Source organism: Nestor notabilis, unplaced genomic scaffold (assembly GCF_000696875.1).
Source record: "Nestor notabilis isolate BGI_N333 unplaced genomic scaffold, ASM69687v1 scaffold26552, whole genome shotgun sequence".
In the NCBI taxonomy this organism is placed as follows: domain Eukaryota; kingdom Metazoa; phylum Chordata; class Aves; order Psittaciformes; family Psittacidae; genus Nestor; species Nestor notabilis.
In genome coordinates this window covers 6,742-20,277 of record NW_009920075.1, presented here as the reverse complement: position 1 = coordinate 20,277, position 13,536 = coordinate 6,742, and the positions used below count along the sequence as shown (strand labels likewise).

Sequence of the window (13,536 nt, the reverse complement as noted above, 5' to 3'; positions counted from 1 at the left end):
TAGTTGGGATGCAACACTCCTGAGCTTGGAGCGGGTGATCCTTGATCAACCAGCAGTCTTGGGCCTCCCTGCCCTCTAGGACTATATCCCATGGAACCTTACTAAGCAGGTTCCTGAAGACACCAAAGTCTGGTATCTTGAAGTCCAGGGCAGTGAGCTTGCTGCATGCTCTTCTCGCTGCCCTGAGGATCTCAAACTCAATCACCTCATGATCACTGCAGCCAAGGTTGCCCTGGAGCATCACATTTCCAACCAGTGCCCCCCTGTTGGTGAGCACGAGGTCAAGTATGGCACCTCTCCTTGTTGGCTCCTCTATTACTTGCAGGAGGTAAAAGCATACAAACATGGTAACCCAGAGGAAACAAGGAAAGGAGTTAACAACTCTGCTACAGTGCCTAAGAGGAGTGTAACTGAGTGACAAGTTACAGCTCAACTCTTAGCACAAGATTTTACACGACTAGTTGACAGTAATCCCTTCCCAGCTCAGCTCCCCTCAATTCCAGCAATAAGCCAGAGGATGTGTCCACCTCGAGCGCTCATTTCCATAATTCACTAAATCATAAGCTTATTAAAAACAGAAACCGTCAAGATGACACAAAGTTTTCTTTCTCAGAAAAGGAGAAGAGAAATAATCAAGACGACATTAGAAAAGGTAAAGAATAAGGCATCTAAGGGTAAAAAACCACAAACAACAAAGCATTTAGCATAGCACATAAACTAAGTATGTGCAGCATTATCATGCTCTTTGTCCTACCAGCAAATATGAAGCCAAAACATTAACCTCAAGTCAAATAGCAAAACAAAAATAAGAGAAGCAATATTGATTCACTGTATCTGTTGAGTAATCAAGCTTCTTACTTGAAATGAGCTGCAAATTTCCTGGATAAGCCATCTTTAACCTTGGAAAAATTAAATCAAGCTAGACAGAGACTAAAATATAGCAGGGTTAGGTCTGAGAAAACAAAACAAAAATAATCCACAACAAAAAACCCCAAGCAAACCCAGAGTACAGGGTCCAAACGTGTTAGTTCCACAGTGAGGTGGGTCTTTGCAGCCAGATTCCACCATTCAGTTTTCACTAGCACCTCAAGATGGGCATGGTCTCTTTTAGTCAAGAGAATGGCACTACTGAATTAGTGCTTACTACAAATTCATTAAAGCCTTTAGATCTTTGTATCTACTTAACAGACAGTAAAAGGATTTAAACATGCCATTTTCTGTTACAAGCCTTGGGGCAGGAAAGGAAAGAAATAATGAATGTTTCAGAGTTACTATATGGTAACCATAGCAGGCAAAATCAATTACTGCTGAAAGGATGTTGAGATAACAGGCAGGTTCCCACTCATCTATTTGAAATGTGGGATTTTTCTTCTCCGTTTCCTCCTCACTTCTCTTCAGAAATGTCTTTTCTCATACATTAGAATCTGGTCTGAGGAATCCTACTGGCTTGTAAAGACATTTAATGATAAGGATTTGTCATGATACTGTATGGTATCCCCACCTGCGCACTCCCACTTATTTGAGATTAAAATCACATCCTCCTCCGATTGCTACTTCTGCCTTTTACACTGAGTTTGGCTACACTGAACTTGGTTATCAGAGAAACCAATGACATGGCTTTACCAAGAACATTGTGTAAGCTGGACAGTCACCCTCAAAAGAAATGTAAGATGAATTTGGGGAATTAGCAAAAGCATGTATACCCCCTCATATGATGTGAGATGGAAACACTTTTGGGATGGGTAACATTAAAAAAGGGAAACAGTAAGAGCTGGTAGTTTAAAAATCTGTGAAATAAGTGGTCTAGAAAGGGCAGATTCAGAAATCCAATTCCTACAGATCTGAACAGGGAAAGGATGTCTGTTTAAACGATGCCAAGCTCAAAACCAATAAAAGGAAATAAATTTTACACAAACTGTAATTGAACGGTAGAACTTCACAGCAAAGGAAGATGGCAAGGCCAAGAACATAACGGGACTAAAACCCAAACTCAGTATGGATATGGATATTGACAATATCTAGAGATGTGTTTAACATTAAAATTGTAGAAATAATTATTACCCCCAATGCTTCAGGGTTTTAACTAATCTTTAAGCACTGGAGAAAGGGTGAAGCCTAATAAGGCAGGCAGATATCCCCATGAACATCTCCATCAGTGTTTCTCCTTGCAATTATCCAGTGCTAGTCATGAGCACATAAAGGCAACTGAATAGACGTGTCCCAGGTCCAATCTAATGAATCAACTATGACAAATTTAGTTTCAGGTAATGACACATCTCTGATTCAAGTCTAGGATAGCCAACTGAACCATTCAGAAAGGTTTAATAAAGCTGCTGAAATTGAAATTAATCACTGATGTGTTTAGTACAGACTTTCCTCCTTCACCTGCCTTTGAGCAGCACTCACATGACACTAGGCAGCCTTTGCTCCCTTAAAAATACTGCAGGTTAGACAACCTCTCTCCCCTTTCCTACCTCCAGCCCACAATGAACACTGAAGACATCATATCATCCAGGAACTGGTGCTTGGAAAGGACAGTCTGCAGAGACTTGCACTGCAGTTGCAAAAGCTGTCAACATGCTATGCTATTCTCTATTGTTATTTTAAAGCTCAGTATCTTCGTCCAACCTTCTCAAGCCATTTTTACCAAACAACAATTAAGCAAGCTGTTCCAATTAAGTTAAAAAATAATCTGTTAGCTGTGCCTCAAAACGCTGCATAAGCAGATCCTTTCTGGTGGAAGCACCGTGCATCTTGCATACTTGCCAAGACACAAATAATGGAATGGTATAGAAAATTTCCAACCCATCTCCCTGAGCTGCTTTCAGTCATTTCCATGTGCACAGAAAACCAGCAAGAGACATTTCACACAACTGCTTTTTGTTTGAACAGGACTTCAATGGTTTAGCTCAAAGTAAGTAAATAACCCTCGTGCACCCAAAATAATGCCAAAGCACAGACCTGAGTAAAGAGTGGGCAGGAGGTAATGAATGAGTCCAAAGTAGGAAAGCAAAGGGAATAAATACAACTGAAGGAAGAAAAAAAAAATTTAAAAAAAAAAAAAAAAGAAAAAGAGTGCAAGAAAGATGAGAAATAAAGGACATGGGGGGAAAAAAAAAATCTGAACAAAACAGAAAGGAGGCAGCAAGAACAGAAGTTATGCCAAAAATCTAAAGGAGTAAAGCAAATGCATGTGTCCTTAGTTCCACCTGAAAAGGCTGCAACTTTCTTTCAGGAGTGTATCTTGGCAAGGTTAAGAATTCATTTTGACTTCAAAAAAGGAAAGTTAAAAAACATTCAAACACACAACCCAAACATTCCTTCTGCAAAATGTCAAATTTTCAGGCTGCTATTTTGCATGGGGAAACTTCAATACATCCTCAGTTTGATGGCCAGGTACTGGTAAACAGTTTACACTCTTATTAGCTAGTGACTATTTTAAACCAAAGCTCGATAATGCCTAGGATTAGGATTTTGGATGTGGAGTCAAACTGACTAATTACTACAGTGAAGAGGAGAGCACGCACAACAACCTACCTGTGGCCTTTCCCAGACTGCTTCATTATGCAAATCATTTCATAATAAGCCCCAGTAGAATTCATCAGTCGAGTAACACTTTTGAGATGCCTGAGTAAATTAGAGGGGCTTGAAAGGAGGGGAGGGAGTCAAAAGCTGCAGTAGCTACTGTTTTTTCTAATAGATTGGATGAACAGCCTGGCTGGAAATAAAGCATCCAGGGGTTTATGCTATTTGTGACCACAGGAGTGCAGTGAGATGGTCTGGCCTGCTCCTGTTACAAGCTTCCCTTATGAAAGAATGATTTGTTTTGTGCAGCCCACAGCACCATGAGGGGTTAGATGAGAAAGATGCTCAAGACAATGCTTAAGTAATAAAGACAATAGCAAAAAACCCCGTAAAAACAATAGTTCAGCATAAAGGTAACAAACTTACCTCTCTGTGTGTAGGTCAGCTCCAAGCTACTCTGCCCCACTTGAGAGAAGTTTGCTGAAGAATACTTTTTCCCCCCCTTGCAGTTGAGAATTTTTCCGTATTTCTCCTTTTCAGAAGTACTAACAGAAAACTCATATTGACTTAAATAGGTAAATGTTCATTTTTCAGTCCCAAACCTGTATCTCGGATCCATTAATCCATTGCAACATTGGGACTCAAAGCTTCTGCCATCTGTGAGAAGTCCCTGCAACACCACCTTTGCATGGCTACAAGCAGGGCTTCTCAAAACCCAGGATCTCCATTTCAAATTTCCACCAAGGCACGAGAAGGACATACCATGGTCCATACTTCGGAAACAACTGGATTACTTCAAATATAAATAAATTAGTAAGAAAAACAAACAAACAAACAAACAAAAAATCACAAAAGCCCCAACACTGTGGTCTTATGCTGTTACTAGCCAAAATCCTCTCCCCTAAAGTCTATGTTTCTTCGTAATGGTTTCGAAGTTGATGGAAATACCAATATTTCACAAAACAAAATGGAGTGGTGCATTGCACAAGCTACACTTGAACCTCAAATAAATAAATAAACCCATCTCTTTATCCCAAGTAATTGCTCTATTGCATGATACAGGGAGGTGGCAAATTGCCAGGTTGGAAGAATTTGCATCTCAGCATTGTTTCTTCTCACCAATCCATATAATCACAGAGATGAACACATTCTACTAAATTTTTCCAGCACCATGAAAACACTAATTCCAATAGTTCATTTGCACATGCTAAGCACACACTGTCTAGGTCAGTAGTCAATACAAGACCTCAGTGAGCACTATATTAATGGGACAGTGTGACATTAAGATAAACTGTGTTACCAGAAGTGTCGTCCTCCTGCTAAGATGCAGCACGAATCCTGAAAATCACTGATGATCCTACAGCACTTCTGGCAATAGTAACATTGTTCCAAGCAGGGTCTTGGTGGAATTCTGACTCGGATAATCACATCCCACCAGCTGAGACTCACTCTACAGTTTCAGCTACACATGGCACTTTAAGGAGTCCTGCAATGATACTGAGAGAAGCAAAAATGTCTACAGCTCAGCAGAGAAAAGGCTGCATTTTGGATATGTGATCTCCAAACTGCCTCTTATACCCTATTTGCCCCTTCTCAGGGGTATGAGTTAACATTCAATTAGGAATTGAAATAATTTTCATCAAAAAGCAGAGCCATGCAGCATAAGAAGAAAAGGGGAGGAGGGGAATGAAGTCAAGTGTTATGACTCAAAATCTGGTCTGTTTTAAGATGTTTATGATTGATACTTCAAAGATGTTTATTAAAAGTCTACAGTCGTACCTATTTAAGATGCAAAGAACATACCTGGATTAAGCAGACAGGAAATGTAAAATGTGCCAGGACATAGCAGAATTTAAATTGATCAATAAACATAGCTCCTAGAATGAGAGTTCTTGATTTTTCCATCTCATGACCTTGCATTAGCATAAAGTTTTCAAATGTCCCTTTCATACTCTCTTGTTCACCCATGATGAAAGAGAAACGCAGATCATGTCTCTTTTCTCCCTGTTCCTAACCCTTTAGGGTTTGGAATCCATGATCAGAACCATGATGAACTGGAAGATCACCACCTAATTACTTCCGTTAGTATGCAACCAAGCAAACAAAAGAAATCTGAAATAATTCAGTATCACAGCATTTACCAAGTGGCCGTAATCTGGCCAACTAACAAAACACCACAGAATATTCTACATGAAATGTGACATGGTTTGGGTTTTTGAGGGGTACATGGGTTTGGTTTTAAGGATGGTCAGGCCAGGGTGATTTAAAACTGCACTACTAAATCATGCTATTAAACCAGTAACAAAACCCAGAGAAGACTGCACTTAAATGTAAAGTAACCACATGAGGCAAAAAGTGACAAGCAAAAAAAACCAGCAAAACAAACCTCAAACCCCAAATACATTTCCAATGTTTGGGGCTCCTCCCCACCCTGCTTTATAGAGTGTTATTCCCTCACCTACTTGATGCCAAAAGCAGCTTTTGGGGCTTTTGGTTTGATGTTTTGCTTTGGGGTTTTTTTGTTTTGGTTTTTGTTTTGGTTTGGTTTTTATTGAAAAATAAAATTAAAAAAAAAAACCAAAAAAAACCACAAACCAACAACAAACCACACCCCCACCCCTCCAAAAAAAACCAGCGAAAAACCCTAACCCAAACAAACAAACAAACAAAAAAAAAAACCCACAACCACCACAAACCAACCAACTCCACACGGACTATGTAACAGAAAAGCCTGCCTTCTTAAACCCCACTCACACCCCAGTCTACACACAGACTGGCATTTCCCAGGGCATTCTTTGATCAGCACAAGCCTGACCTGTGCATTCAGAGGAGCCCTGGGAGAAGCTTCGTGCCAGGAAGGTGGCAGCGAGGCCACCAAATCCCCAGCTACCTTGCAAAGGCTGCATGCTGCAGAAGCACTTCCAAGTCTCATCACCCATCAGAGAGCCATGGGCAGGCTGCAGACTTCCTGTAGAGGCTTACGTAAAGCTGTTACATCTTACCTAAAAGAATGTAAATGTGTCAGACATGTGATGAGGAAGTCTCTGTGATTTGTATTTCTAAGGTCCACATCCCTTAATTCCATTTGCTGCATGTCAAAATACTCATTCATTCTACACCGCCACTTTCTCCAATTGTGTTAAAACTGCCTCTGGACACATTTAATTACCAGGATATTTATAGTCTTAATTTACATATCTAAATGTGTACATTAAGGGTCAAATCCTGAATGAAATCAGTGAGACAACCTGGGCAAAGAAGATTACAGGGTTTGATACAGCATGTGCTAGTAACAGACAAAAAATTACTTCTGAGAATCTTTGCAGAGTGGTATTTTTGGCACACAAGGTTTCTTCAGCTTTTGAAAAATTAACAACTGTGACCACAAATATTTTTCATTCAGACTGCAGCAATGCAAAGAAACCAACAGCTAATGACAGACCCTAAAAAAACCCACTAAGATAGAAGATTGTCCTCTTGCATTCACTGTCCCGGTTCTGCAGTGGTTAAAAGGCCCCCACAGCTGTGCTGGCATCATTGATTAGGGTGAACAAGGAAGCGACAGGAAAAATAAAGCCACCTTAATTTCAAGCTCCATTAGAACTGAAGGACTTGGGCGGGGGAGGAGAAATCAATGTTTGGCAAATGGGAAAAGACAAAATCTGCAAAAGGAAAAAAGCATTTTCAGGCTAAGCTAATGCAAACAACGGATGGTGAACAGCACTTGATGTTGCCCCTTTAAGGTTGTGTCAGCATTTCCATTTATAAACTCCAATTTTAGTTACACCCAAGTAGATTACCACAGGCTTTGGCTTAATTCTACCAGATACCACAAAGTACATCACAAATGGTAATATAAAATAGCAGTAAGAGCTCACTGGTTGAACAGTGCACCCTTCTGGTACCTCATGTCAGAGTGTGTTTAAATTATGAATCATACACTTATGTACACATGAACAGAACACACAGAGCTGGGGCAAGCATCCTGGGATCCAGATTCTATCAACACTAAAACAGAAGTGAAGGCTGCTTTTGATACAAACCTTGTTTACCGTACTCTGGAAAAACTTGGAAATATCCCAGCTACTTAATTTCAGCCTGCCTTAGTTGCCACTTGGACACATCACAGTCTAACCTTCTGCCCTCATTTAGATAAAAGCTCTTACTTCTGTATCTTAACCTCCAGAGAGCTACTCAGTCAATACTCTGAATATCTACACCCAGAAATCAAAACCAAGCCCTGGTATGCAACCCTTAATTTCAGTTCTGCCTAGACCAGAAGAGCAAGGTGAAATTGTTGTACAAATGAGGTAATTCAGCAAAACTTTCCTTCAGTGTAATGGAGCCCGGGCTTCACCTCAAACTCTCCAAGCAGATCAACAATGCATGCAAGGAGAGCTCATTTCCAGCATTCATTTCACAGATCTGCACAGAGCTGTACCAAGCCTTAAAACTGACAGCAGCAGCATTTCTTGAAATTACACCATCCCTTTGGGCTTAGATATTTCTATACAAGTATGCAAGGGGGATAAATCTAGTATTAAACCATTGTGACATGTTCAAAACACAAAGCACAACATATACTGTAGTCAGTCCAACTATCTTAGTAGGTATAAATTAGGCCTTGATTATGCAAATAACCCCAAATAACCAGGTACCCCAAAGCAGTTTACTAGAGCAGCACCAAACCTCTCGCCAACATCCATACACATAAACCAAACAGCACACATGCAAAAGCCAGGTCCTAGCTCATATTACAATAGTGCAGCCTTGCCATATAGTGAGAATAATTCCCCCTTTGGCTGCCATTACTGTGACTTGAGAGAGGTCTGCTATGACAGTGCTCACTACAAGAGGATGTTGTAGTTTGCACCTTTGGAAGAGAAGAAACACCTTTCAAAATGTCAATATTCTGTTTATATACACATATCCCACTTGTGGGATACCAGCTTGCACAATCAGCCCTTACCTGGGATTTTTAAAAGCCACAAAGAAACAAACAGAAAACCCAACACGCATTTCTGTGCTAAATATGGCATCAAGAACATCAAGGACCACTTGACTACCATATTCAACTTTGAAAGATTTTGAGGGCTTTTTGACAACTTGATCTTTATAAAGTCTTCGCATACAAATTGTTATGAACTGAATTTCCTTCAGGAAGTGTTTGTGGTGCTTCATGCACTTTGAGAAGACCATCTTTGAAATGAGAGGAAAAATACAAAGTCCTATCATTTAATGGCAAGCCTAGACTTTTTCATAATCTTCCCCACCTGCTGCTCTAGTGGGAAACATTTCCTGGACTCACAACCCTTTTATGTGCAAGTAATCTACATTTTACATCTGATAAATAATTCAGGTAATTAATTGAGCTGCAATTTGGTGCACTTCTCTTTAGTCAGCACTATGGAGGGAGTAACATTTAAAAGAGGCTCTGCACAGAAAGTCCCTATTGCTTGTTAACCCAAGCTGAGGCTTCTATTAAGGTGAATTCCTAGATTCTCTTAACGCTTTCTGAAACTCACATCAGTATTCTGCGACTTCGTGCCCAAGGATGCTCCCTCTGGTTTTTCTTGCTTTGTTTTAGTCTACAAGAAACAGGACATTTCCTGGAGTTCTACTTCTGTAGTGCTTACTGCCGTCATTTGAAAGATCAGACTCTATCATACAGGCTGCCTGAATAAACTGCAGCGTAAGAAGGAAGAGAGACAATAAGTAAATACTTTAGGTAAGAAAGCTGAAGAAGCTCAAGCAAACTGTCCAAAGAAATCACTGGATGCAAAGGAGTTTTGTCAGCACATGGCAGGAAGTCTAGGGAGTATTTTCATGCTGTGAAAGCTTTGAAAATTTAAAAGTCAGCAGAAACCTAAAATTCATACAATAAAGATCTAATCGTATTTGTAACCTTCACATAACTGCAACAGTGAAAGGCCAAGCATTACATCTGTGCCTCTGACTGTAAAGTATTTATGAACTGGTAACACTGCCTGGTCAAACTGAAGCTGAGGAACACCACACATACAAGAATAATTGAAGTGTTAACTAATGTACAAATAACTATGTTTCAGACAGGATTTAAGTATGTGCACTGAGCATCAGGAGAAGATGGTATGAGAAAGGACAGCTGAGCCTAGTTTACCAGTGATAGTAAACTGTGAACGAAGTTCATTAAGTATTTGAGAATAAGTTTTCATTGGTTAAAGAAAATGAGTAATGGTAATGTTGGAAAGTGCAGTCTGCAGGCTTGATGCAGAACAGCCCTTCTCAATCCACAGAATTAGAGCCTGCCAGTATGTCTGTGTAAATACTGAGTAACAGCAGAGGAATCATGAATTCCTGAAACAATAAAGAATTCTGCACAGTTTAAATGGATAGCTACCTCTAGCCAGAAATAAACACAAGCCTAAAGAAACCAAATGAAACTAAACTAGCTAGGAAGAAAGAAAACACATCCCAACTATCATCAGAAGGTATAAGAAAAAGTAACAAAGGAAGAAGCTTTTGTAGCATATCTTCATCTAAAGCATCAAATCATTTAAAACCTACTTGGTTAACAAGGCTAATTATAGGACAATCAGCAGTGTATAGCACAAAGGTCCTCTTACATAATTCAGAACAAAAACTTAACAAAAATCACTCAGAAAGGACAAGATCCTGTGGTTGATGACTGCATAAAAGTTACTTGCAGCGAAAAGACCATTACTGACATCAGCTAGACAGCTTGAGATGTGACTGCAGATATCCTCAGACAGAGCAAAGGATGAAGTTCTGCAAAACAGCACCAAAAGCCCTTCACCTATTAACTGCAGAACAAACAGGGACAAAACATTTAAAACGACTCTTGATCTAAAACAGAGCACCCTGCCATGCTTCCCACTGCAAATCAGTTTTAGCTAATTTACTGTGAAGATTTTCCACATGTGGCCTGCAAAGAAGTTTTATTCAAAGCACTCATGTATTAGGCCTCACACATGAGCAGTTAAAGTGATCACTGATTAAATCACCAGTGTCAATCATGATTCAAAAGAGCAAGCAGGGAACTTTGATTTAAATGACTGATGTTAATCCTGGTTTTTGTTTGCACTTTTCAGCTGTTTTCCTAAAGGAAGGGATGAATCTCATAAGCTGATTTGGCCATTTAAACACATTGCTTTGCTATTAACCACTGTTTTATGTTAGATCTGAAGCTTTCCTAAACAGAATACAATTATATCCATATTTATAATATTAACTTGCTTTTAAAAGCACAGACTTCATTCAGAATCTTAAACATTTTTATTAAGCTTGAAAAGAATGAGAAATGTCTTATTTATCTTCTTACACGGGCTTCATGTCAAGCTCCTTGGATGGACTAGAGTCCTATGAGAAACAGAACATACTAAAATGTCCAGTCAATTAAAATGCCTTATATAAAGCAAAAATTACCCAGCTTGTATTTCAAAATGTTTGCACTTCAAATTGTCTCTGTCAGACCAAAGAAATCATTAACTTTAGTAGTAAAAAGATTGAAAATGATGGCTAGACCCAGAGCCATTTCAGCCCTTAAAGTATGCAAACAGACCAATATTTAAGAAACTTTCCAGCATGCCTATGCAAGGTAAGTACCCAGTTCCCACAGAAATCACCTGGAGTTGAAATCAGTGGGTCTCAGATACCAAATTTACTTAAGCATAGCTGAAAATCTCTTTATTTCAGGTGATAAGATAAATAAAAAAAAAAAAAACCAAAAAAAAACAAAAAAAAACCCAAAAAACTCCTCCCACATCCTCCAAGCTTTTCCAATTAAGAAATCTTATCTGTCACTTACTTGCTTAAAAAATATGCTTATTTAAATAATTTTAATAGTTTATAGCAAGCTTAGTCCATAATGTCAACTTAAACACTTCCTTTTCCTGAAGAAGTAAATGCATTCTAATGAAAAATAATACTGGGTCATAAAAAACATACTGGGGATGAGAAAATATACTGGGAAGATCACCAAATATACCAGAATCACCATATTGAAAAGGTCTTGGGATCTGGTATAAATAAGACAGAAGCAAAATGTAAAGGCTTTCTTAGGTAACCAGTAAAATAAAATAAAATATGAGTATTAGACAGCCCTATTCATTTTCTCATAGGCCACAAGTCACAGATCCAGAGAGTCAAGAGCTCCATTGCTTCTGGGTTTTAAAACCTACAATATGGTTGCTCTTAAAGCAGAAAGGAAAAACACCACAGACAAAGAATTGGCAGCAGTAAGTCTAAAGAAAGAAAAAAAAATAAACAAAAAAAAAAAAAAAAAGGAAGTTTAGCATCATCAGTTAGAAGTACAACATCAGAAACTGGAACAAAGGAATAAAATAAGAAAGACAAAGTGAACAATGCCACTGGTTTAGAGCTCTCAAAGTCTCCAGAGTGCACCAATTTTTGGTGAAAGAGAGGGGGAAATCACCTGGGGAGAGTGAGAAGATAGACAGACACATTAGGAACTGCCAGAAGGTGAAGGCACAAGAAGAAATCCCATCTTCAGGAAGCCCTTTAGCTGCTCTGAGTAATCAGTCCTCACACAGAGTCACCCCTCTATGTTCCCAGCCTAAGAGTGCTGAAGGCAGCCCCAACACAAAGGATTATTGCTTGTGCTGGAAGAAAGCATGTCCTAGCCATGCGTCCCAGGGCACATATGTAGCCTACTGGAAAGGCTATGGGCCTTAGAGACCAGGGGATTAAGTAGATCTACATGAAGACAGGAGACCACAGGGCTCCTAACACTAGGATGAGACTAGACCAATTGCCTGTCCACCCAAAATGGATGGCACCAAAAACTTAAATAAAACATACCGTTAGGTAAAAATGGGGTATCTTCAAACTCTTTCATCCCCAGTCCCTTCTGAAGTTGAGTAGTTTAGGGCATTCTATACTTCCACTAAAAAAAGAAGAGCTTACAACTCTTTTGACCCTCCTAACTTAGCCAGCTGCCAGTAAGGAAAGACAATATAAGTTTCAAAATGAGTAACCAGTAATTCAGACTGCTATCTTCAATGCAACCCACATCAATTTCATAACCAGCTCTTAACTGAGTAATGAATACCACAGAGATCTCTTCATCATTAAGATATCCTACAAGGGCAGGCAACTATCATAAAGCAAAAATCAATGGCTCATATTAATTTCTAAGACATCTGGGGAGATGAGCTACATAAAAGTTTACAAGATTAAATCACACTGGTAAAGCATACACAAAGTTGCAAAGCAAAAGAAACATGGCAAAGTCAGTCTACCACAAAGACAAGATTGTGACATCTGAGATAGACTGAAAGAAAAAGCTACACTCACCTCCTTAAGTATTTTGGCTTAAATGCCTCCATTCCAACACCTCCAAACTGACAAGTGGTTCTACATGTGTTCTTACAATCAGACATAAAAAGGTCTGAAAACTATAAGGGAGAGCTATGCATGTGCAGTTCAGGCTTGCAAAACCAACAGACAGGTCCACAAAGGCAGATAGTACATACCTAGTTCCTCTTGACTGCAGCAAGTATGTCTGCCAATATGGTACTTAAATGCTGCTTCTGATGGCTAACAAAAAGCTTCCATCATGGAAAGCAGAACATCTCTCCTGTACTCCCTCTAGCCAGTGAATTAAACACAGAGCATGACTATTTTCACAAGTGCCTTCAAAGAGCTTTGAACCACAACACAGAACCAACAGTTACAAGGGCAGAGTAACTCAGAAATGCCCCTACCTGGATGTCAGTGTCCTTCACAGGCTCAAGAGGCTCAAATGTAGTGACTGCACTTAGACTCTCTAGACGCTGAGAAATGTGAGATATATCGAGGCCTCTAGACCCAAGAAGCACAGATCTATAAGGAAGAAATTGTACAGGTATGAAATTAGCATTGAACAGACAGAACTCTAAACCCAAATTCATTGCCAATATTTAGGTCAGCAGCTAGCCATGCTGACCACAGACAGCACTCCCAGCTGTGTTATAAAACCAGCACAACAAACCCAAACTTTGAACAGCCCTA

The 13,536-nt window shown here is 39.4% G+C and overlaps 1 protein-coding gene across 1 annotated transcript in view; it reads right to left on the bottom strand.

Moving 5' to 3' along the window:
• Window positions 1-13,250: 13,250 nt before the first annotated feature.
• LOC104402614 (nuclear pore complex protein Nup93-like) overlaps window positions 13,251-13,536 on the bottom strand; it is a gene marked incomplete at its 3' end in the record, with an annotated part of 848 nt that continues 562 nt past the window's right edge. The window contains exon 2 of the mRNA XM_010010528.1: window positions 13,251-13,368. Within this exon, the coding sequence (XP_010008830.1) occupies window positions 13,251-13,368 (118 nt within the window). The remainder of the gene's footprint in view (window positions 13,369-13,536) is intronic.